Source organism: Oncorhynchus mykiss, chromosome 23 (genome assembly GCF_057628025.1).
Source record: "Oncorhynchus mykiss isolate SJ-2025 chromosome 23, ASM5762802v1, whole genome shotgun sequence".
NCBI classification, from domain to species: Eukaryota; Metazoa; Chordata; class Actinopteri; order Salmoniformes; family Salmonidae; genus Oncorhynchus; species Oncorhynchus mykiss.
In genome coordinates, this window is record NC_143044.1 from 9,020,528 (window position 1) to 9,043,919 (window position 23,392).

At 41.1% G+C, this 23,392-nt stretch overlaps 1 protein-coding gene across 31 annotated transcripts in view; it reads right to left on the reverse strand.

The window, feature by feature from the left end:
- Positions 1 to 23,392, reverse strand: part of LOC110503086 (LIM domain-binding protein 3) — an 82,403-nt gene that overhangs the window by 31,862 nt on the left and 27,149 nt on the right. For all 31 annotated transcript variants that reach the window (XM_090216734.1, XM_090216726.1, XM_090216731.1 and 28 more), the window contains one exon: positions 19,674 to 19,825. In XM_090216734.1, the coding sequence (XP_090072860.1) occupies positions 19,674 to 19,825 (152 nt within the window). The remainder of the gene's footprint in view (positions 1 to 19,673; positions 19,826 to 23,392) is intronic.

Below are 23,392 nucleotides of genomic sequence, written 5' to 3' on the forward strand. Positions count from 1 at the left end.
GCCTAATTACCGTGACTAAACGGTCAAGTGGAATTTGACTGCCTTCGTGACTTGTGACCATCGGTTTGGCAGTAACAGGGTCACCGTAACAGCCCTATTATTGATACACATGTATACAGCAGAAAGTATTCATACCCCTTGAATTATTCCACATTTTGTTGTGTTACAGCCTGAATTCAAAATGGATTAATTACACCCATTTACACACACAATCCCACAATGACAGTGAAAACATGTTTTTAGAAATGTTTGCTAATTTCTAGAAAACTAAATACAGTTGAGGTCAGAAGTTTACATACACCTTAGCCAAATGCATTTAAACTCAGTTTTTCACAATCCCTGACATTTAATCCTAGTAAATATTCCCTGTCTTAGGTCAGTTAGGATCACCCCTTTATTTTACTTTTATTTATTTCATCACATTCCCAGGAGGTTGGAAGTTTACATAAATTCAATTAGTATTTGGTAGCATTGCTTTTAAATTGTTTAACTTGGGTCAAACGTTTCGGGTAGCCTTCCACAAGCTTCCCTCAATAAGTTGGGTGAATTCTGGCCCATTCCTCCTGACAGAGCTGGTGTAACTGAGTCAGGTTTGTAGGCCTCCAAAAAGTAAGATCTTTGTCCCCATGTGCAGTAGCAAACCGTAGTCTGGCTTTTTAGTGGAGGTTTTGGAGCAGTGGCTTCTTCCTTGCTGAGCGGCCTTTCAGGTTGTGTCATTATAGGACTCGTTTTACTGTGGATATAGATAGTTTTGTACCTGTTTCCTCCAGCATCTTCACAAGGTCATTTGCTGTGTTCTGGGATTGATTTGCACTTTTCACACCAAAGTACGTTGATCTCTAGGAGACAGAACGTGTCTCCTTCCTGAGCAGTATGATGGCTGCGTGGTCCCATGGTGGTTATACTTGCGTACTATTGTTTGCACAGATGAACGTGGTACCTTCAAGTGTTTGGAAATTGCTCCCAAGGATGAACCAGACTTGTGGAGGTCTACAATTTTTTTCTGTGGTCTTGGCTGATTTCTATTGATTTTCCCATGATGTCAAGCAAAGAGGCACTGAGTTTGAAGGTAGGCCTCAAAATACATCCACAGGCACACCTCCAATTGAATTTTCCAAGCTTTATAAATGCACAGTCAACTGACCCAATGGAATTGTGATACAGTGAATTATAAGTAAAATAATCTGTCTGTAAACAATTATTGGAAAAATTACTTGTGTCATGCACAAAGTAGATATCCTAACCGACTTGCCAAAACTATAGTTTGTTGACAAGAAATTTGTGGAGTGGTAGAAAAACGAGTTTTAATGACTCCAAACTAAGTGTATGTAAACTTCCAACTTCAACTGTACGTAAGTTTTCACACCGCTGAGTCAATACAGTGCCTTGCGAAAGTATTCGGCCCCCTTGAACTTTGCGACCTTTTGCCACATTTCAGGCTTCAAACATAAAGATATAAAACTGTATTTTTTTTGTGAAGAATCAACAACAAGTGGGACACAATCATGAAGTGGAACGACATTTATTGGATATTTCAAACTTTTTTAACAAATCAAAAACTGAAAAATTGGGCGTGCAAAATTATTCAGCCCCTTTACTTTCAGTGCAGCAAACTCTCTCCAGAAATTCAGTGAGGATCTCTGAATGATCCAATGTTGACCTAAATGACTAATGATGATAAATACAATCCACCTGTGTGTAATCAAGTCTCCGTATAAATGCACCTGCACTGTGATAGTCTCAGAGGTCCGTTAAAAGCGCAGAGAGCATCATGAAGAACAAGGAACACACCAGGCAGGTCCGAGATACTGTTGTGAAGAAGTTTAAAGCCGGATTTGGATACAAAAATATTTCCCAAGCTTTAAACATCCCAAGGAGCACTGTGCAAGCGATAATATTGAAATGGAAGGAGTATCAGACCACTGTAAATCTACCAAGACCTGGTCGTCCCTCTAAACTTTCAGCTCATACAAGGAGAAGACTGATCAGAGATGCAGCCAAGAGGCCCATGATCACTCTGGATGAACTGCAGAGATCTACAGCTGAGGTGGGAGACTCTGTCCATAGGACAACAATCAGTTGTATATTGCACAAATCTGGCCTTTATGGAAGAGTGGCAAGAAGAAAGCCATTTCTTAAAGATATCCATAAAAAGTGTTGTTTAAAGTTTGCCACAAGCCACCTGGGAGACACACCAAACATGTGGAAGAAGGTGCTCTGGTCAGATGAAACCAAAATAGAAATTTTTGGCAACAATGCAAAACGTTATGTTTGGCGTAAAAGCAACACAGCTCATCACCCTGAACACACCATCCCCACTGTCAAACATGGTGGTGGCAGCATCATGGTTTGGGCCTGCTTTTCTTCAGCAGGGACAGGGAAGATGGTTAAAATTGATGGGAAGATGGATGGGGCCAAATACAGGACCATTCTGGAAGAAAACCTGATGGAGTCTGCAAAAGACCTTAGACGGGACGGAGATTTGTCTTCCAACAAGACAATGATCCAAAACATAAAGCAAAATCTACAATGGAATGGTTCAAAAAGAAACATATCCAGGTGTTAGAATGGCCAAGTCAAAGTCCAGACCTGAATCCAATCGAGAATCTGTGGAAAGAACTGAAAACTGCTGTTCACAAATGCTCTCCATCCAACCTCAGAGCTCGAGCTGTTTTGCAAGGAGGAATGGGAAACAATTTCAGTCTCTCGATGTGCAAAACTGATAGAGACATACCCCAAGCGACTTACAGCTGTAATCGCAGCAAAAGGTGGCGCTACAAAGTATTAACTTAAGGGGCTGAATAATTTTGCACGCCCAATTTTTCAGTTTTTGATTTGTTAAAAAAGTTTGAAATATCCAATAAATGTTGTTCCACTTCATGATTGTGTCCCACTTGTTGTTGATTCTTCACAAAAAAATACAGTTTTATATCTTTATGTTTGAAGCCTGAAATGTGGCAAAAGGTCGCAAAGTTCAAGGGGGCCGAATACTTTCGCAAGGCACTGTATATCCACAGTAAATCGAGTTCTATATTGACATAACCTGAAAGGCCGTTCACCAAGGAAGAAGCCACTGCGCCAAAACCACCATAAAAATAGCCAGACTACAGTTTGCAACTGCACATGGATACAAAGATCGTACTTTTTGGAGAAATGTCCTCTGGTCTGATGAAACAAAAAAATAACTGTTTGGCCATAATGACCATCGTTATGTTTGGAGGAAAAAGGGGGAGACTTGCAAGCCGAAGAACACCATCCCAACCGTGAAGTATGGGGGTGGCAGCATCATGTTGTGGGGGTGCTTTGCTGCAGGAGGGGCTGGTGCACTTCACAAAATAGATGGCATCATGAAGAAAAAAAATTATGTGGATATATTGAAGCAACATCTCAAGACATGAGTCATGAAGTTAAATCTTAAATCTTAAAGAGTAAATAAAAAAAAGAGGTCATACAATATGTTTTGTAGTAATTCTTATGTTGATGAAAAATAATATAAAATAATAATATTTGCTGGTCTGTGGTGTGTAATGAGGAGCAACCAGACACAGCACTTTATACTTTTATGAAATTGCTTATTCCAGTTACTAATAAGCATGCACCCATTAAGAAAAGTATTGTAAAAACAATTTAATCCCCTTGGATTGATGAGGAATTGAAAAATGGTATGGTTGAGAGGGCTGAGGGAAAAGGTATGGCAAATAACTCTGTCAGCACAACCGATTGGCAAACGTATTGCAAATTGAGAAATCATTTGACTATACTGAATAAAAAGAATTAGAAACTACACTATGAAACAAATATAAATTATTTAAAGAATGATAGTAAAACACTTTGAAGCACCTTAAATACTCAGCTCCATCATTCATTGAATCAGACAGCTTATTCATCACAAAATCCAGTGATATTACCAACTATTTTAATGATTTTTTGAATTGCAAAGATTAGCAAATTTAAGCATGACATGCCAGCAACAAATGCCGACACTACACATCCAAGTATATCCGACCAAATTTTTGAAAAACAAGCATTGTAATTTTGAATTCCGTAAAGTAAGTGTGGAAGAGGTGAAACAATTATTGTTGTCTATCAACAATGACAAGCCACAACTTGGATGAAAAATTACAGAATAATAGTGGAAAATATTGCCACTCCTATTTTCAATGTAAGCCTACTAGAAGGTGTCTTCCCTCAGGCCTGGAGGGAAGCAAAAGTAATTCTGATACCTAAGAATAGTGAAACCCCCTTTACTGGCTCAAATAGCCGACCAATCAGCCTGTTACCGAACCCTTAGTAAACCTTTGGAAAAAATTGTGTTTGACCAGATACGATGCTATTTTACAGTAAACAAATTGACAACAGACTTCAGCATGCTTATAGGGATGGACATTCAACAAGCACAGCACTTACACAAATTACTGATGATTGGCTGAGAGAAATTGATTATAAAAAATATTGTGGGGGCTGTTTTGTCAGACTTCATTGCGGCTTTTGACATTATGGATCATAGTCTGTTTCTGGAAAGACGTATGTGTTATGGCTTTAAACCCCAGCTATATTGTGGATAAATAGTTACCTGTCGAACACAACAGAGGGTGTTCTTTAATGGAAGCCTCTCCAACATACTCCAAGTAGAATCAGGAATTCCCCAGGGCAGCTTTCTAGGCCCCTTCCCTTTTTCAATCTTTACTAACAACATGCCACTGGCTTTAAGTAAAGCCAGGGTGTCTATGTATGCGGTTGACTCAACAATATACACATCAGCTACTACAGCAACTGAAATGACTGCAACAATTAAAAAAGAGCTGCTGTTAGTTTCAGAATGGGTGGCAAGGTATAAGTTAGTCCTTAATATTTAAAAAACTAAAAGCATTGTATTTGGTGACAAATAATTTACTAAACCCTAAATCAACTAAATATTGTAATGAATAATGTGGAAATTTAGCAAGTTGAGGTGACTAAACTGCTTGGAGTAACCGTGGATTGCAAACTGTTATGGTCAAAACATCTTGATACAACAGTAGCTAAGATGGGGAGAAGTCTGTCCATAATGAAGCGCTGCTCTGCCTTCTTAACAACACTATCAACAAGGAAGATCCTACTGGCCCTAGTTTTGTTGCACCTGGACTACTGTTCAGTCGTGTGGTCAGGTGCCACAAATAGGGACTCAGGAAAATGTTAATTCAGTCAGAACAAGGCACCACGGCTGGCCCTTAAATGTACATAGAGAGCTAACATTAATGATATGCATGTCAGTCTCTCAAGGCTCAAATTGGAGGAGAGATTGACTTGATCACTACTTGTCTTTGTAAGAAGTGTTGACAAACTGAATGAACTGAGCTGTCTGTTTAAACTACTGGCACATAGCTCGGATACCCATGCATACTCTACAAGACATGCCACCAGTGGTCTCATCACAGTCCAGAACAGACTATGGGAGGTGCACAGTACTACATAGAGCCATGGCTACATGGAACTCTATTCCACATCAGGTAGCTGATGAAGAAGTAGAATCAGATTTAAAACACAGATAGAAATACACCTTATGGAACAGCGGGACTGTGAAGAGATACACACAAACACTAGCACACACACTCTACACACCCATTGTAATATTGTTGTATGGTGTTATTATACATTTTGTATTGTTGATATGTAGTGGTGTAATAATGTTATATGATGTACTGTTTTATATTTGGTTTCATGTGTAATGTAAGTGTCTTAATGTGTTTGGACCCCAGGAAGATGGACATCCCAAATAAATACAAATAACTAGCTACCAAGAATCCATTTCAGGCTATTAAATAAGTTAGAATAGCTTGCTGGTCTAACTGGCATGCCTGCTGTCAAGGTTGGTAGGCTTTAGAAATGCAAGCAATAACTAAATATACTGAATAAGGGTGTGTTTGTAAATTAATTCTGGAATGCCAGAGTGCACTCGGGGGTTGTAAATTCAGAGCTTTGTCAGACTGTCCTTTCGAAAATTCAGAGCGTTTTGCTCTCTGCGCGTGCAGAGCGCACACTGGATGCTCTGGCTGAGGAGTAGGGTTGATCCGAGCGTTCTGACCTCACAACAGCATTCAAGCACCCAAGCTAACTGGCTAACGTTGGATAGCTTGCTAGCTACTTCTAGGCACAATGAGAGAACACTTCACCGCCATATTCAAAGGGTGTTTGAGAGTTCATAAACTCATCAGTTATTCTGCGCTCTGCCACACTCAGGCGAGAGTGCTCTGAAAATTGAGTAAATAGTCAGAGTGAACTAAGACTCACATTCCTTTCAAATGATTTACCCAGATTTTTGTTGGAGGTGCAGAGAACAAATTTTAGTTTCTTAATAAAACCAGACTCAAGATGTATGCTTATATATGCAGATGTTTTTTAACACTTACAAGGCTGCCGAGCCAGACAAAACATCAGGGCGCGTTCTAAAAAGCATGCGCACACCAGCTGGCAAGTGTCTTAACGGACATGTTCAATCTCTCCTGGTCCCAGTCTGTAATCTCAACGAGTTTCAAACTGACCACCATTGTCCCTGTTCCCAAGAACTCCAAGTTAACCTGCCTAAATGACTATCGCCCTGTAGCACTCACATCTGTAATTAAGTGCTTTGAAAGGTTGGTCCTGACACACATCAACACCATCATCCCAGACACCCTGGACCCACTCCAATTCGCATACAGCCCCGACATCCTGACGCGACGGCCCCAGGTGGTGAGGGTAGGCAACAACCCCTCCGACATGCTGACCCTCAACATTGGGGCCCTTAATGGTGGGTGCTTAGTCCCCTCCTGTACTCCATTCACCCACAACTGCGAGGCCTCGCACAACTCCAACACCCTAATAAAGTTTGCTGACGACACAACAGTGATCAACACTGATCACCGACTGCGATGAGACAGCTTACAAGGAAGAGGTCAGAGACTTAGAAATGTGGTGCCATGACAACTACCTCTCCTTCAACATCAGTTAGACCAAGGTGTTGATCGTGGACTCCAGGAGAAAATGGGAGGGCACGCCCCCATCTACATCGATGGGGCTGTAGTGGAGATGGTCGAGAGCTTCAAGTTCCTTGGCATCCACATCACTAAGGACTTAACATGTTCCACACACACCCGCACAGTCATGAAGAGGGCACAACAGTGCCTCTTCAAAAGATTTGGCACGGGACCCTGGGATCCTCAAAAAGTTCTATAGGTGCACCACTACAGCTCCAGCGCTTAGTATGGAAGCAAAACTCTACAGAGGGTGGTGCGGAGAACCCAGTACATCACTGGGGTCGAGATCCCTTCCATCCAGGACCTCTATCAGGCAGTGTCAGAGGAAGGCCCAAAGAATTGCCAAAGCCTCCAGCCAACCAAGCCATATACTGTTCACTCTGCTGCATCGGCTCTCAGAACAACAGGCTCAGAGACAGCTTCTACCCTCAAGCCATAAGACTGCTAAATAGTTAATTAATTATTACCCAGACTATCTGCACACACCCCATCATGCACTGACTCTACAGTGTGCACACTGAACACTATATAGTGAGCTCCAAAGTATTGGGACATTGACACAATTTATGTTGTTTTGGCTCTGTACTAAAGCACTTTGAAATGACACAATGACTATGAAGTGCAGACTCTCAGCTTCAATTTGAGGGTATTTTCAACCATATTGAGTGAACCGTTTAGAAACAACTGGACATTGTCCCCCCATTTTAGGAGACCAAAAGTATTGGGTCATATTCGCTTATATGTGTATTAAAATAGTCAAAAGTTGAGTATTTTCTTCTCATATTCCTAGAATGCAATGATTACATCAAGCGTGTGACTCTACAAACATGTTGGATGCATTTTCTGTTTGTTTAGCTTGTGTTTCAGATTCATTTGTGCCCAATATAAATGAATGGTAAATAATGTGTCATTTTGGAGTCACTTTATTGTAAATAAGAATAGAATGTCTCCAAACACTTCTGCATTAATGTGGATGAAACCATGATTACGGATAATCCTACATGAATCGTGAATAATGAGTGAGAAAGTTAGACACAAAGATCATACCTCTAAAAAGCATGTCTTGGGGGTATGATATTTCTGGGTCTGTAACTTTCTTAGTCATCCTTATTTAGAAACATTCTATTCTTATTCACAATAAATGTGTCTCATTTCAAATCCAAAGTGCTGGAGAACAGAGACAAAACAACAAAAAATGTGCCACAGTCCCAATACATTTTACACACTATATATATATATATATATACACACACACACACACACACGCTATACTGACACTATCCCACAAAACCCTGCCACATTCACACACACACACACTACAGGCATAACGACAACACAAACACGCACACACTTTTACACTCATCATATGCTGCTGCTACTCTGCTCTTTATTCGACCCGTATTATTCTCTACGTGATGCCTAGCCACTTTACACTACATGTACATAGGTACCTGAAATACCTCATACCCCTGCACACTGATGTGGTACTCCCTGTGTATAGCTCAATTCTTGTGTGTTTTATTTGTCGTGTTTTTATGTATTACATTTTTTACTCTGCATCATTGGGAAGAGCTCCTAAGCAAGCATTTCACGGTTACAGTGAATCTACACCTGTTGTATTTGGCGCAGGTGAAAAATAAAATGTATTTATTCAAATAGACGGCGACCCATATCGGCCCACCCTTACACCCACTCAATGGTGCCCTTACAACAACACAAAACATGTCAAATTTGAAAGTTTCTCATGTGTAGCTTAAATTTGACCTGTGAAACCATATTTTCAGATGTATAAAATGTAGAGTTCACATGTTAACACCACCTTTTCAAATGTGATTAAAAAAAAAACATGTTTTCAACTCACATGTGAATTGCAGTTGCACATGTAAAATTTGCAATTTCACATGTTAAAAAGTTAACATGAAAATTGAATGTGCAAAAACTCATGTGAAAATCTCACATTAGCATGTGGAATTGCAGTTCACATGTTTAACCTTTATTTAACGAGGCAAGTCAGTTAAGAACAAATTCTTATTTACAATGACGGCCTACCCCGGCCAAACCCTAACGACATGCGCCAATTGTGCGCCACCGCATGGGACTCCCAATCACGGCCGGTTGTGAAACAGCATGGAATCGAACCAGGGTCTGTAGTGACGCTGTGATGGAGTGCCCCTGTGCCACTCAGGAGCCCACATGTGGTGGTGAAATAGTGTTATTCTCCACATATGTGAAAAAAGTGGTGTTAAAGGAGAAGTACAATTTTTTACAAGTGAATCTCAATTTTTTTTTATGGAAATGCCATGTTATAGAAGGGTCCAGACACCATTTTTTTGGTGATTTCACATGTTTTTGAGAAACTTATCCCAAACAGCAAATCCCTTCCTTTGTGTCGTATGGGGCCATGAAAATATATTAACAAGGACTCCAAAAACACCTAAAAACATTATTTTAGAAACTGCAAAGTTCTCAGTATAGTGATGCAGGTCTTTAGATGTTGTACACATTAAATTGTGTCATTCTGAACTCCATCTGCAATGTTATATTCCCTTTTGCGCAACTCAAGCTCTTTTCCCTATCCAGCTGTTCCATTTCGCTGTAGCCTGCTGCTACATATAACTCAAAATAAAAGAAACATCAACATAAAATAGGGTGCTGGGACACCACGAGCCGCCATATCAGCTTCAATGTGCCTTGGCATAGATTCTACAAGTGTCTGGAACTTCCTGTGTGGAAGCACCCCATGCTTTCAATATACTTTATATCCGTCATTTCCTCAATTATTTATTTTATTTTGGCAGTTACATGTATAAGAATGGAGGAAGAGGTATCGCTTGAGTCTCAACAAAATGGAATATAACGTTGCGGATAAAGTTCGGAATGACTTTTTCATGTGTACAACATCTAAAGGCCTGCATCACTATACTGAGAGCCTTGCAGTTTCTAAAAGGATGCATTTGGGTGTTTTTGAAGGCTTTGTTCATGTTTTTCCATTCCAGGTGACTACCTCATGAAGCTGGTTGAGAGAATGCCAAGAGTGTGCAAAGCTGTCATCAAGGCTAAGGTTGGCTACTTTGAAGAATCTCAAATATAAAATATATATATATATATATATTTTTTTTTTTGGTTACTACATGATGCCATGTGTGTTATTGCATAGTTTTGATGTCTTCCCTATTATTCTACAATGTAGAAAATAGTAAAAATAACAAAACTCTGGAATGAGTAGGTGTGTCCTAGCTTTTGACTTGTATACAATTTGTATATATTTCCCTGCCTGTGAAATATCACTTTTTTGTTGCAATTGTGCCAGCATGAGCACGTGAGGCTCATGCTTATCCTGGCAAGAAAGTAGTAAAAAATGGGACTGTTTGAAAGTGGGTCGTATAAACATTGCACAACTTAAAAAAATATATAAAAAAAATCTTTACACACAACATACTGTAAATCTTGTGTGAAAAAGTGTATGATTGGTGAAAAAAAACATTGAAAAAATGCTTTAAGAATAGAAACAATGCAAAATACTTCTTTAGAACATTTATGGATTTTTACTGGTTCCTCTGAAACTTAGTGCACATCTTTTATAGATGCTTTGTGACTGCATGGCTCCAGACCCCGTCGCACTCTTTTCACTCTTCTCTTAGTCTCCGTCACCACTGGTTTTTAGTTTAGTTTATTAATTCGACCATTTAAAAAAAAAACAAGCACACATAAAACTTAAAAGCCATACATGTCCATGAATAAAATTGTTGAGGATAACACACAATAAAGTCTGGGACTTATTTCCATTGTGGTCCTCTTGAGACAAGGTGGCTAGACAAGATCGAATACAGTACGGCAGTGAAATAATAAAACAAAAACAGAGAAGAAGAACATCTATCTCATCATTCCAGTTACATTATAGGGGTTATTCATATGGGTACAGAAGAGATTAAACATATTTTTACTTAATTTTTAAAGCTGCCCAGAGAGGACGTTGTTTTATAGGCAGAGGCAACTCATTCCATTCTGAGGCTCCAGTACACAAGAAAGTACCTTTCCCAGCATTACTCCGAACCTGTATAACCACACATCAGCAACACCTGATCTGGTGCTGTGATTGTGTGCATCCCTAACACGAGGAAAGTAATCACTTAGAAATCTGGGCGCAGGACCATAAATACTCATGTAAACCAAACCTAGTCTAATCTGGGACACCCTAGCCTCAACAGGCAGCCAGTTTAGTTCCTGAAAGCAGCTCCTGCCTATGTGAGTATGTGGACTCACCTTCAATACTACCCTGATCAACTTATTCTGGGCTAGCTTGAGCTTCCCCTTCATAAGTTTAGATAAGCCACCAAACCAGGAAGTACGGAATAAGGGCAGTAGCTAGCACTTTCATGGAGTCCTTATCAAGCAGCTTGGACTTTCTAGCCAAAAACTTAGTTCTGGCATTAACCTTCCCTAGCACCATATTGGCCATGCTCACACCTCCCAAGCTTCCATCAAGGATACATCCCAAGTAGGTAACAGAGGTTTTAGTAGTCAGAACCCCCCCCCCCCCCCTAACTCCACTCTGATTTCAGACGTAGTTTTACTTTTGTGAGACACCAGAAGTGTAGAGTCATGCGCATAAAGAAAAAGATTGCAAGAACAAGCATCTTTCATATCATTAATATACAATAAAAACAGCAGAGGCCCAAGCACGCTCCCCTGCGGAACGCCACAACTCATTTGTTTAGTCTGAGACAGTGAACCATTTACCTCTACTACTTGCTCCCTTCCTGATAAATAGGACTTTACCCAGCCTAGAGGGATACTGCATAATCCCAGTGCCTCCAGTTTGGAGATTACGAGACAGTGGTTAACTGTATCAAAGGCCTTCTGTAGGTCAAGCAGTACCATTCCACACAGATTTCCCTCATCAATCTCTTTCCTGATGAAGTCAGTCAAGTAAAGTAGACATGAATCAGTGGAGTATGTTTTTCTAAAACCCGACTGAAAATCATACATTAGACCCTGCTTGTTAACATATTCATACATTTGCTCGTGTACAATTCTCTCCAGGATCTTTGATGTTACACAGAGGATAGATACAGGCCTATAATTCCCAGGGTCAGACTTTATTCCCTTCTTATACAGAGGTATAACTTTAGCTTGTTTCATGTCCCTGGGAAAGATGCCTTGTTCAAGAGAGAGATTAACAATATGGGTAATACAAGGGACAATTTGCTCAGCAGAATCTATTAGAAACCTTGCAGGAATATTATCCAGGCCTGTGGCTTTGGAGCATTTAAGCTCTGCCAGCATTCTGACTATTTTGGTCCGTTGCTACCTTTGTAAAAGAAAAAGAGTTTGGCTGAACCCCTAACTCTACATAATACTTCTTGACTTGGTTGCTTCCATACAGACCAGAACTGGTGGGCAGCTTGCTAACCAGCTTGCTGGCAACAGAAGTAAAATATATATTTTCATATACCATCTCCCTTTTGATGTTCAGTCCAATACTGTTTTGTTTGTTTTTGGTAGTACTATTACAGCCTAGTTTCTTAAATGATTTCCAAAGCTTTTTAGGGTCATTTTTGTTTTCAATTATTTTCTCTGCAAAGTAACCCCTCTTACCTTCATCCATCCTGCTCTGTGCTTCATTTCTGTGACGTTTATATAGGACAAAATCATGTTGCTCTTGAGAGTTCTTAAAGGCCTTATTCCTTGCTTGGATAGATTCTAAAATCTCATGATTAAACCAAGGGCTAGATCTCTGCTTTACCCTGGCCCGTCTAATGGGAGCCATCACATTCACCATATCAAGGAATCTACATTTAAAGGCTTCTCAGGCACTGTCTACCCATACACTATCCAGCACAGGTGACCAGTCAATTTTACCCACTTCCTCCCTAAACTTTTCTACACAGCATTTTTTTGAGTCCTCTGATTCTAACGGTTTTGTGACACTTAAATCTATCTTTAAAAATCCTCCTTGTGCAAAATGGAATAAAATGACCACTGATTCCATAGACTATTACTCCACTCTGCGATATTTTAGATTTATCAGAAACCAATATTGTGTCAATTGTACTTTGCACTGTTTCACATATCCTGGTGGGATCTTTTATCATTTGGGTCAGAGCAAGTGATCTACAAAAGTGCATAAATACATTGTGGGTTGGGCTTTTCTTTTTCCAGACATCAGTATTGAAATCCCCTAACAAAAAACAGTGAATCATTACAGTTTGACAACACAATTTCAAGACCTTCACAGAATGCATTCTGCTTAGGCGGCCTAGAACACACCCCCAACAAAATCGGCTTGGTTTTGGGAAGGCAGATATCCAGCCAGACAATCTCCAGATCAGCGTTTAAATCCGATGAGACGTTAAAAGCAATGTCTGATCTTACAAACGCACATATTCCCCCACCGTTCCGATTCCGATCCTCCCTGACAACAGAGTAATTACCTATCTCAATTTCTGAGTCACAAACAGATGAATCCAACCATGTCTCAGTAAAACATAAGACACCCATCTCTGATTTGCAACCCAACAGGCGTATCTCATCGATCTTCGGTAGTAGGCTTCGGACGTTTAAGTGCACAAAATGTAAGCCCTTCTTCCCAATGGCCTCATTGAATTCCCGATCCACTTGTAACTCGCCTCCCACTGCTCGCCTCTGGTTGCCTCCGCTCTGCTGTGGACCCCCCTCCTCCGGTGCACTCTCCACCCTCGGTAAGTCCTCTGGTCCCACTCCACCTTCAATGCTCACACGCCCCACGGGTACAGCACGCAGACGCTGCACTACTCTCACATCTCCACACATTATACAAGCAGAGGTCATATCCAACTCCATCCACTACACCCTCTTATCCCAGCAGTCTTCTTCCCTGTCTTCTGGTGAGAGTTGTTTTCAACCCATTTTTTAAAACATGGTCTCTGTAATGGGGGCGGGGGGGGGGGGGGGGGGGGGGGTTCGGCAAAAGAAAAACAAATTAAGAGGAAATGTGTTTCTTGGGAAAACAAAGAAGAAAGGAAGAGGAGAGGTGATATAGACAATGACAAGCTCTGCAAAGGCACGGCAGGAGGGCCTCCTCTCATATCAATCACTCAGTGGGAGGACAGGCATGTCATCGATCCAGCCTACACTCCCCGTTTTATAACAATCAGACGGCTGATGAAAAACAGCATGTGGAACCACACAGGAGATGAGGGGAGGGAGGTTGGGGTGGTTGTGGTGGGGTGGGTCAGCTGAGGCTGTTCTGAGGGCAAGGGGGGGGGGGGGGGGGGGGGGGGCGTGCAACTCAATATTAGGAACGTGTCAAAAACTGCTACTGAGAGCAGCCTGATTCTGACACCAGCCACAGTACACAGACGGCTGGGAGTGTGACCCTTAAATGACTCACTAGTTTTTCTTTTCCTGTCCACTGCATATGCCATTTGAAGTAAAATTTCACATACAAAGCATAGTGCAGGCCATTTGTTTTTGTGGCTACCCCGAGTGTCAGAATGGAACATAAACTGACAGGCAATGACTGGGATCTGAGGTGAACAAACAAACAAACAAAATCTCCCAAAATGGAGAGGTAGAAAGTCAGTAGGGACTAAGAAGTGAGACCTGACATGCTTTCGCCACTGACCTGAGTAATGCAATGCGGTACAAACTGGTAACAAAGAGACTTGGATCAGCAAAGATGCTGAGTTCTAACATTGCAAATGTACTAAAAAAGTGATGGGATTTCAGTCCTGGCCCACAACAGGTAACCCTCATTCACTCTTGTTTTAACTCTCGTTCCCGTTAGAGGCAAATGGTACAGTCCTACTGTATCTCCTTAACATTGCATGGTTGTTTTAGAGATTCCGTCTGATCTGAAATCCCGCAGCTGCAGCCTGGCTGACTCATGTAAGTGCAAGAAGTTCGATTTCGAAAATGATTTTTATTGTAACTCTGGCTTCTCAAACCAAAGTGGACATATTTCGGATTATTACTGAATCTTGGTTCAAGTCTATGCCGAATTCTGATGTGTCTCTGACTTGTTATAATGTACACATTATGCACAAAACAAAGTTAGGATCAGCTTAAAGAAAAGCACACAAAACAGCAGAAATGTTCAGAAGTACATAAGACCGCTGCAGCGCCATCTTCAGGTACCTGGTCGGTGGTGCACACGCAAATCTCTGAGTAGCCTAGGTTATTCTTGTCAGATTTGGAGTCTGTGCCATCTGTCTCTGACTCGGATCAGGCCCTTAATTGTTTTACTTCTCTGTTTAATGCTATTGCAGATAAGCATGCTCTGTATAAAAAAAACTAAGGGTAAAGGACAGAGCTAATCCTCGGTTCACACCCGCATTGTCTGAGAAATTATGGGAAATAAATATTAGCCCGGGCTAAGTTAGACTGACTGATTATATGTCTGATTGGCAATCCTTCAGACCTTAGAGAAACAAATGTCCATCTCTGGTTTGTAAAGCAAAATCCACATACTTCTGAGAGTGGTGGTTATCCATCTAACTGGAAAATGGTCAAATCGTTGAAACAAAACTCCACCCCCTCATTGCCACTGCAGGTTATGACAGCCTCTGGTCCCATAATAGACGCAATGGACATGTGTGGTGATTTTAATAACCATTTTGCCTCAGCTAGCCTAATTTTTTTTTTTTAAGAATAGTTAGAGAATTCCTAACATTTCTCTACAGGGAGTTTATGTAACTCAAAACAGATTGTAGAGAATGATGTACTTCCAGTTACACAATCTTGGTTATTTTCATTTCAACCATTTTTTTTTGTCTAGGATATATTTAAAGATCAATGTAAAAAGAAAATCCACAAGGACTGATTCACTTGACCCCTTCTTACTACAGCTCTCTGCCCCACTCATTGTCGAATCTTTGACCTGGATTTTTGACTTGATCATTTCTACTGATGTTATCCCTGAGATCTGGAAAGCGGCACATGTTCTCACCCTACATAAGGGTGGAGATCCTGACTTAGGTAACAACAGCCCAATCTCCAAGTTATCTTGCCTAGTCAAGATATTAGAATCCTTGACCAACTCCCAACTAAGAACTCACTATATTCTAAAATGGGAACAAGTTTGGTTTTATCAACCACTATGCTTGTTTTAGATTGTGTCAAATTGTCTCGATCATAAAAATCATTGTGCTGCCTTATTTATAAACCTTTCAATGGCCTCCGACGCCATTGACCATTCCCTACTCATTCAAAGACTGTTTGAAATTGGCTTGGATCCGGAGGGTTGCAAACGGTTTAAGAACTATCTATCTGACAGACAGGGCATAATAACTGTGTCAAGTCTAATTTCCTCAATATTACCAAAGGTGTTCGGCAGGGGTCGGTTTTGAGACCTGTTCTCTTTACTATTTATATCAATAATATTGTTCTATCTATTAAATCCTCTAATAGTCATCTGTATGTAGACGATACAGTTATGTATGCCATTGCACCGACTGTTGACCGAGCTATGTTAGAGCTGCAATCTGATTTTGTTGCATTACAGAAAGCCCTCGTTGATTTAAAAATTGGTACTTTAATGCAGGCAAAACTTAGAGGTTGTTCTCCAATTCATTCAAATATTTACTCATTGGATGGTTCTCTTATCGAGCGGGTTCCTGCCTATAAATATCTGGGTGTTTGGATTGATAAACATCTAACTTTTAAAGAGAAGAGCTAGTTAAAAAGCTAAGATTTAAAGTGGATTTCTTTTTAGAAATAGATCTGGACTCTCTCTAAACAGCAGGAGGCAGATTGTATAATCAACTATGGTGACACCATTTATCAAACCGCAGCAGACAGCACTGAAACGTTTGGATGCAGTCTACCATAGCACACTTAGCTTTATCATAGGTGACAGGTTTAATTCTCATTACTGCCTCCTGTATCAGAAAAGTCGGCTGGTCTCACTAAAGTCCCGTAGATCACCTCCCGTTTTGCTGACAAAGCTCCCCGAAAAAGCCTCCAACCTACCTCACTTCACTGTTGAAATAGGAAATATGAGACACCAAACCAGTTCACAGGGATGGTTAACCCTCAAGGTTCCAATAGTCCTTACCAATCTAGGTAAATCCACTTTCAGTTTTAAGGACCCCATTCTTGGAATAACCTGCGGAACTCATTGCATCTTGTTTCCCTGATACTCCCAGGGCAGTTTAAGACTAGTATTAGATGTGTTGAACGAGAGCTGCAGTTGTTTTGATTGAATGAAGAGCTTGTAATGTACTTTTTTTTTTTAAATCTTTGTTTGGGTGATAATTCTCTACACTTGTATTGCTGTGCTCAGGGCACCTTTAAAATGTGATTCTGGTCTCAAATGGGTTTCCCCTGACTAAATAAAATAAAAAATATATATACACAGTTGAAGTCGGAAGTTTACATACACCTTAGCCAAATACATTTAAACTCAGTTTTTCACAATTCCTGACATTTAATCCTAGCATAAATTCCCTGCCTTCAGTTAGGATCACCACTTTATTTTAAGAATGTGAAATGTCAGAATAATAGTAGAGGTAATGATTTATTTCAGCTTTTATTTCTTTCATCACATTCCCAGTGGGTCAGAAGTTTACATACACTCAATTAGTATTTGGTAGCATTGCCTTTAAATTGTTTAACTTGGGTCAAACGTGTCAGGTAGACTTCCACAAGCTTCCAACAATAGATTGGGTGAATTTTGGCCCATTCCTCCTGACAGAGCTGGTGTAACTGAGTCAGGTTTGTAGGTCTCCTTGCTCGCACATGCCTTTTCAGTTCTGCCCACAAGTTTTCTATAGGATTGAGGTCAGGGCTTTGTGATGGCCACTCCAATACCTTGACTTTGTTGTCCTTAAGCAATTTTGCCACAACTTTGGAAGTATGCTTGGGGTCATTGTCCATTTGGAAGAGCCATTTGTGACCAACCTTTAACTTCCTGACTGATGTCTTGAGATGTTGCTTCAATATATGCACATAATCTTCCTTCCCTCATGATGCCATCTATTTTGTAAAGTGCACCAGTCCCTCCTGCAGCAAAGCAACCCCACAAAATGATGCTGCCACCCCCGTGCTTCACGGTTGGGATGAGGTTCTTCGGCTTGCAAGCCTCCCCCTTTTTCCTCCAAACATAACAATGGTTATTATGGCCAAACAGTTCTATTTTTGTTTCATCAGAAACAGAGGATATTTCTCCAAAAAGTCTGATCTTTGTCCCCATGTGCAGTTGCAAACCGTAGTCTGGCTTTTTTGTGGCGGTTTTGGAGCAGTGGTTTCTTCCATGCTGAGAGGCTTTTCAGGTTATGTTGATATAGGACTCGTTTTACTGTGGATATAAATACTTTTGTACCTGTTTCCTCCAGCATCTTCACAAGGTCCTTTGCTGTGTTCTGGGATTGATTTGCACTTTTTGCACCAAAGTACATTGATCTCTAGGAGACAGAACGCGTCTCCTTCCTGAGCGGTATGACGGCTCCATGGTGTTTATACTTGCATACTATTGTTTGTACAGATGAACGTGGTCCCTTCAGGCGTTTGGAAATTGCTCCCAAGAATGAACCAGACCTGTGGAGGTCTACAATTATTTTTCTGAGGCCTTGGCTGATTTCTTTTGATTTTCCCATGATGTCAAGCAAAGAGGCACTGAGTTTGAAGGTAGGCCTTGAAATACATCCACAGGTACACCTTCAATTGTCTCAAATGATGTCAATTAGCCTATCAGAAGCTTCTAAATCCATGACATTATTTTCTGGAATTTTCCAAGCTGTATTTAATCATTTGCTAAAAGGTTTGATATATGAAGCGTTCATATCACACATTAACTATTGAGATGCTTTTTTCCCCATGATCACTTTATCTAGTCTCTGAAACCTTGGGAGTCGAGATTGTGTGTGAAGGCGTGCGTGTGTGAGTAATTGAAGGCATCCCCTGTGTTTGCTGTAGATCAATGGCTGGGGATGATTCAGCAGGAGTCATGCCTTGCAGCAAAGCAGATTCAAATGAATGAGAATACGACATGAGCCAATGTGAAGGACGACGAGAGCTGTCAACTGCTCTAACTTTCCTGTTTGTGTGTGACAGAGTAAACACACAGAATTTGCAGACAGATTAGCGTTCGTGGTTTGTCTTGCCTTAGGTTTGGTCGTGAGATATGGGTCAGTACATAAGCATTTATTCCAAACTAATAAATTCAATCATGGTCCAGAGACATATGCTGCTTGCTTATAATATTGTTACACCGATTAGCTTTTCATATAGTAACATTGATAAACATTCACTGAGTGCACTTCTGGTTATTTGTATGGACAAAATACCGTGTCAACAGAGCAAGAAAAGTGACATAGTATTTATGCTTGTCCTGAGATAAAAGTATACGAAAGCTATCTTTGGTTCTCTAGTTTTAGCCAGGACAGGTGTGAAAATATCATCATTTATGTTCCCTCCCTCCATCCATTCCCTCGCTCCTCAGTCCTCAGATGACAGTGAAGCCACATCTCTACCTCTAAAATCGGCTCCAGGTCTGTCCATCCAGGCAGGGATAAGAGGCAGCCCACTCCGTCACTGTCCCTTGTTCCTTTCTAAAAATGACACCTAATCTGTCTAATCTTCAATTAGACCACTATTACAGAGTTGGCCCTCACAGAAAGGTGGAGAGGGGCACAGAGAGACTCTTTATTCTGTGTGTGTGCGCACGCGTGTGCGCTTGTGCGTGTGTGTAGTACGTACTTCTGCATGGTCAGGGCCAGGTTAAAGCTGGCACACTTGATCTTGTTCTGGGCCTCCAGGTGGGTCATGCCCTCAGTGCTGACGCCGTCGATGGCCACGATGATGTCACCCTGGACCAGGTTGCCCTGCTGTGCCTTGCTCCCAGGGGTGATCTGTGGATGGTCAGCACACACACACACACACAATGGTCAACAATCATAATTCCCTTCAAAAATGGACACTCAATGGTCAACATCAAATTTCGTAAATTGCCCCCAGTGTGTCAAAGTGCGCTCAGAGCGTTGTCAGATTGCCCGTTTGTAAATTAAGAGCATTTCGCTCTTGTAGCATTCAGAGCGCACACTGACGAGGAGTAGGGTTGATCTGAGAGTTCTGACTTCACGACGGCAGTCAAGCACCCAAGCTAACTGGCTAAAGTTGGCTAGCTTCTTCCAGACACAAATGAGAGAACACTTCACTCTGAACATTTTACTCGCCCTAGCAGAGCTGGTTTGGCTGTTTACATGTTATCTAGAGGGTTAATGACTAACTGTGTTACTGGCAACAATTTACACAGAACAAAAATATAAACGCAATCTGCAACAATTTCAAAGATTGTACAGGTCATATAAGAAAATCAGTCAGATGAAATAAATTCATTAGGTCCTAATCTATGGACTTCACATGATTGGGAATGCAGATACGCCTCTGTTGGTCACAGATACCTTAAAAAAGGTAGGGGCTTGGATCAGAAAACCAGTCAGTATCTGATGTGACCACCACTTGACTCATGCAGCACGACACATCTCTTCCACATAGAATTGATCAGGCTGTTGAATGTGGAATGTTGTCCCACTCCTCTTCAATGACTGTGCGAAGTTGCTGGATATTGTCGGGAACTGGAACATGCTGTTGTACACGTCGACCCAGAGCATCCCAAACATGCTCAATGGGTGACATGTCTGGTGAGTATGCAGGCCATGGAAGAACTGGGACATGTTCAGATTCCAGGAATTGTAGACAGATCCTTGCGACATGGGGCTGTGCATTATCATGCTGAAACATGAGGTGATGGCGGCAGAAGAATGGCACGACAATGGGTCTCAGGATTTCGTCATGGTATCGCTGTGCATTCAAAAAAATGCATTGATAAAATGCAATTGTGTTTGTTGTCCGTAGCTTATGCCTGCCCATGAGCTTGTGCAGAAATGATTCAGCTGTACAAAACCACATTTTCATCAGCTGTCCGGGGGGCTGGTCTCAGACAATCATGCAGGTGAAGAAGCCAGATGTGGAGGTCCTGGGCTAGTGTGGTTACACGTGGTCTGCGGTTATAATGGCCGGTTGGACGCACTGCCAAATTCTCTAAAACGACGTTGGAGGCGGCTTATGGTAGATAAACAAACATTAAAATTCTCTCCCTCAAAACTTGAGACATCTGTGGCATTGTGATGTGTGGCAAAACTGCACATTTTAGAGTGTTTAATCAGCTTCTTGATAATCCAACCACCTGACAGGTGTGGCATATCTTGGCAAAGGACAAATGCTCCCTAACAGGGAGAGAAATAAGCTTTTTGTGCGTTTGGAACATTTCTGTGATCTTTTATTTCAGCTCATGAAACATGAGAAAATATATAACCTACCACCAGGAACATTCTGTCATTTTCTCAATTGTAGCACAGTATGTTATAGGTGTGGAAGACTGAAAGTGGACGATCCGTTCATCAGTAGTCACCAATATGCGTGAGACGATTCAAGTCTCCGTCACCCAAAATATCCCCCATGCTAAAAACCCTTAGCTCAGTCTTTTACTCCCAAGGGTAGTATATAGTAATAAGTTGCTTCCTGTTCAAACTGCATGGCATTTCTTATTTACTCCATTTTCATCTTTCCTCAATCATTTCTGCGATTCAGGAAGAGAGGAAAGAGAAAGAGAGAGAGTTCATAAAATAAAGAAAATCGAACCGACTACATTAAATCCCGAGAGGATATTGAAAGTCAGGGTGGCTTATTCATTATTACTGTTAATAAAGGGATTCTGCGAGATTCTGGTCATTTACTACTTGCCCAGAGTCAAATCAATCAATCAAATGTATTTATTAAGCCCTTTTTACATCAGCCGATGTCACAAAGTACTATACAGAAACCCAGCCTAAAACCCCAAACAGCAAGCAATGCAGATGTAGAAGCACGGTGGCTAGGAAAATGAATTTAGGGATACCATTTTTCAATATCGACATGCAGTATGAAGGACGTTGAAGGTAGTTTCACGAACCAATGCTAACTAGCATTAGCACAATGACTAAGTCTACAGGTACAATAGCATACGCCACGTAATGACATCTCAACAATAGCATGCACTTTAATCATAAATTACAAACTTTAGAAGCCTTTTTACTTTTAATACACCACAATTTGCATTTCCTAGTGAGCCGGAAAATTCTCAGCAACAAAAGAGTGATCAAATTAAGATCCTACATCTGTATCTGCCCTCTCATTGGCTATACCGGTCCCACCTGATCTCGCCTCCTACTGCCTGCCTTCCATCTTTGAGGACATGCATTTCCATTGTTAGAGCGATCACTCGACTATCTTGTCAATATAATGGAAGATCTGGTGCTAGGTACATACGTAGGATCTTAATTTGAGCCAGTTTGCTACAGAAAAAAATGTATCCTGCAGCAACAGGAAATGCTAATTATAATGTGGATTAGAATTAATGGGGTGATACATTTTTTGTAAGGGAAAATCAAGTCTGTAATTTCCACTTTGAAACCTCAAATACACTACACCCAACAGTCCCCTGCCCACTTCGCTTCTCCTCCACTGAAAATGAATGGCTTTCCGTAGTATCATCGCCCACATCATCTTCAGTTAACACGCACCATAAGTGAAGAGAGTGAGTCGGCTGTAGACAGAGACACCCTTCATTAATTTAGGCCTAAGTGATAATTAGAATGAGATGAATGGGAACTGACTTCACAGAGAAGTGCAAGACACTGAAGATTTCAAAAGCTAAGCAAAGTTTAGCATTAAACGGTTTAGCATCTGTGATTGCTACATGTACAACCATTTATGGACTTAAATGAATGATATACACTGAGTGTACAAAACATTAAGAACACTCTGCTCTTTCCATGACATAGACTGACCAGGTGAAAGTTATGATCCCTTATTGATGTCACATGTTAAATCCACTTCAATCAGTGTAGATAAAGAGGAGACAGGATAAAGGATTTTTAAGCCTTTGAGACAATTGAGACATGTGTGCCATTCAGAGGGTGAATGGGCAAGATTTAAGTGCCTTTGAACGGGGTATGGTAGTAGGAGCCAGGCGCACCGGTTTGTGTCGAGAACTGCAACGCTGCTGGGTTTTTCACGCGCAACACTTTCCCGTGTGTATCAAGAATGGTCCACCACCCAAAGGACACAGCCAGCCAACTTGATACAACTGTAGGAAACATTGGCGTCAACACGGGCCAGCATCCCTGTGGAACGCTTTCAACACAATGTAGAGTCTGTGCCCCGACAAACTGAGGCTGTTCTGAGGGCAAAAGGGGGGGATGCGACTAAATATTAGAACGATGCTCCTAATGTTTCATATACTCCGTGTATAGCCATTGATTCCTAAATAAATGACTTAGAAATGCCTCATGAGCTCAGTACAACTGCCGTACCCTCATCAGAACCCGACATATAAGCTTGTTTTTTGTGATTGTTAAAAAGAAACGCTGTGTAGC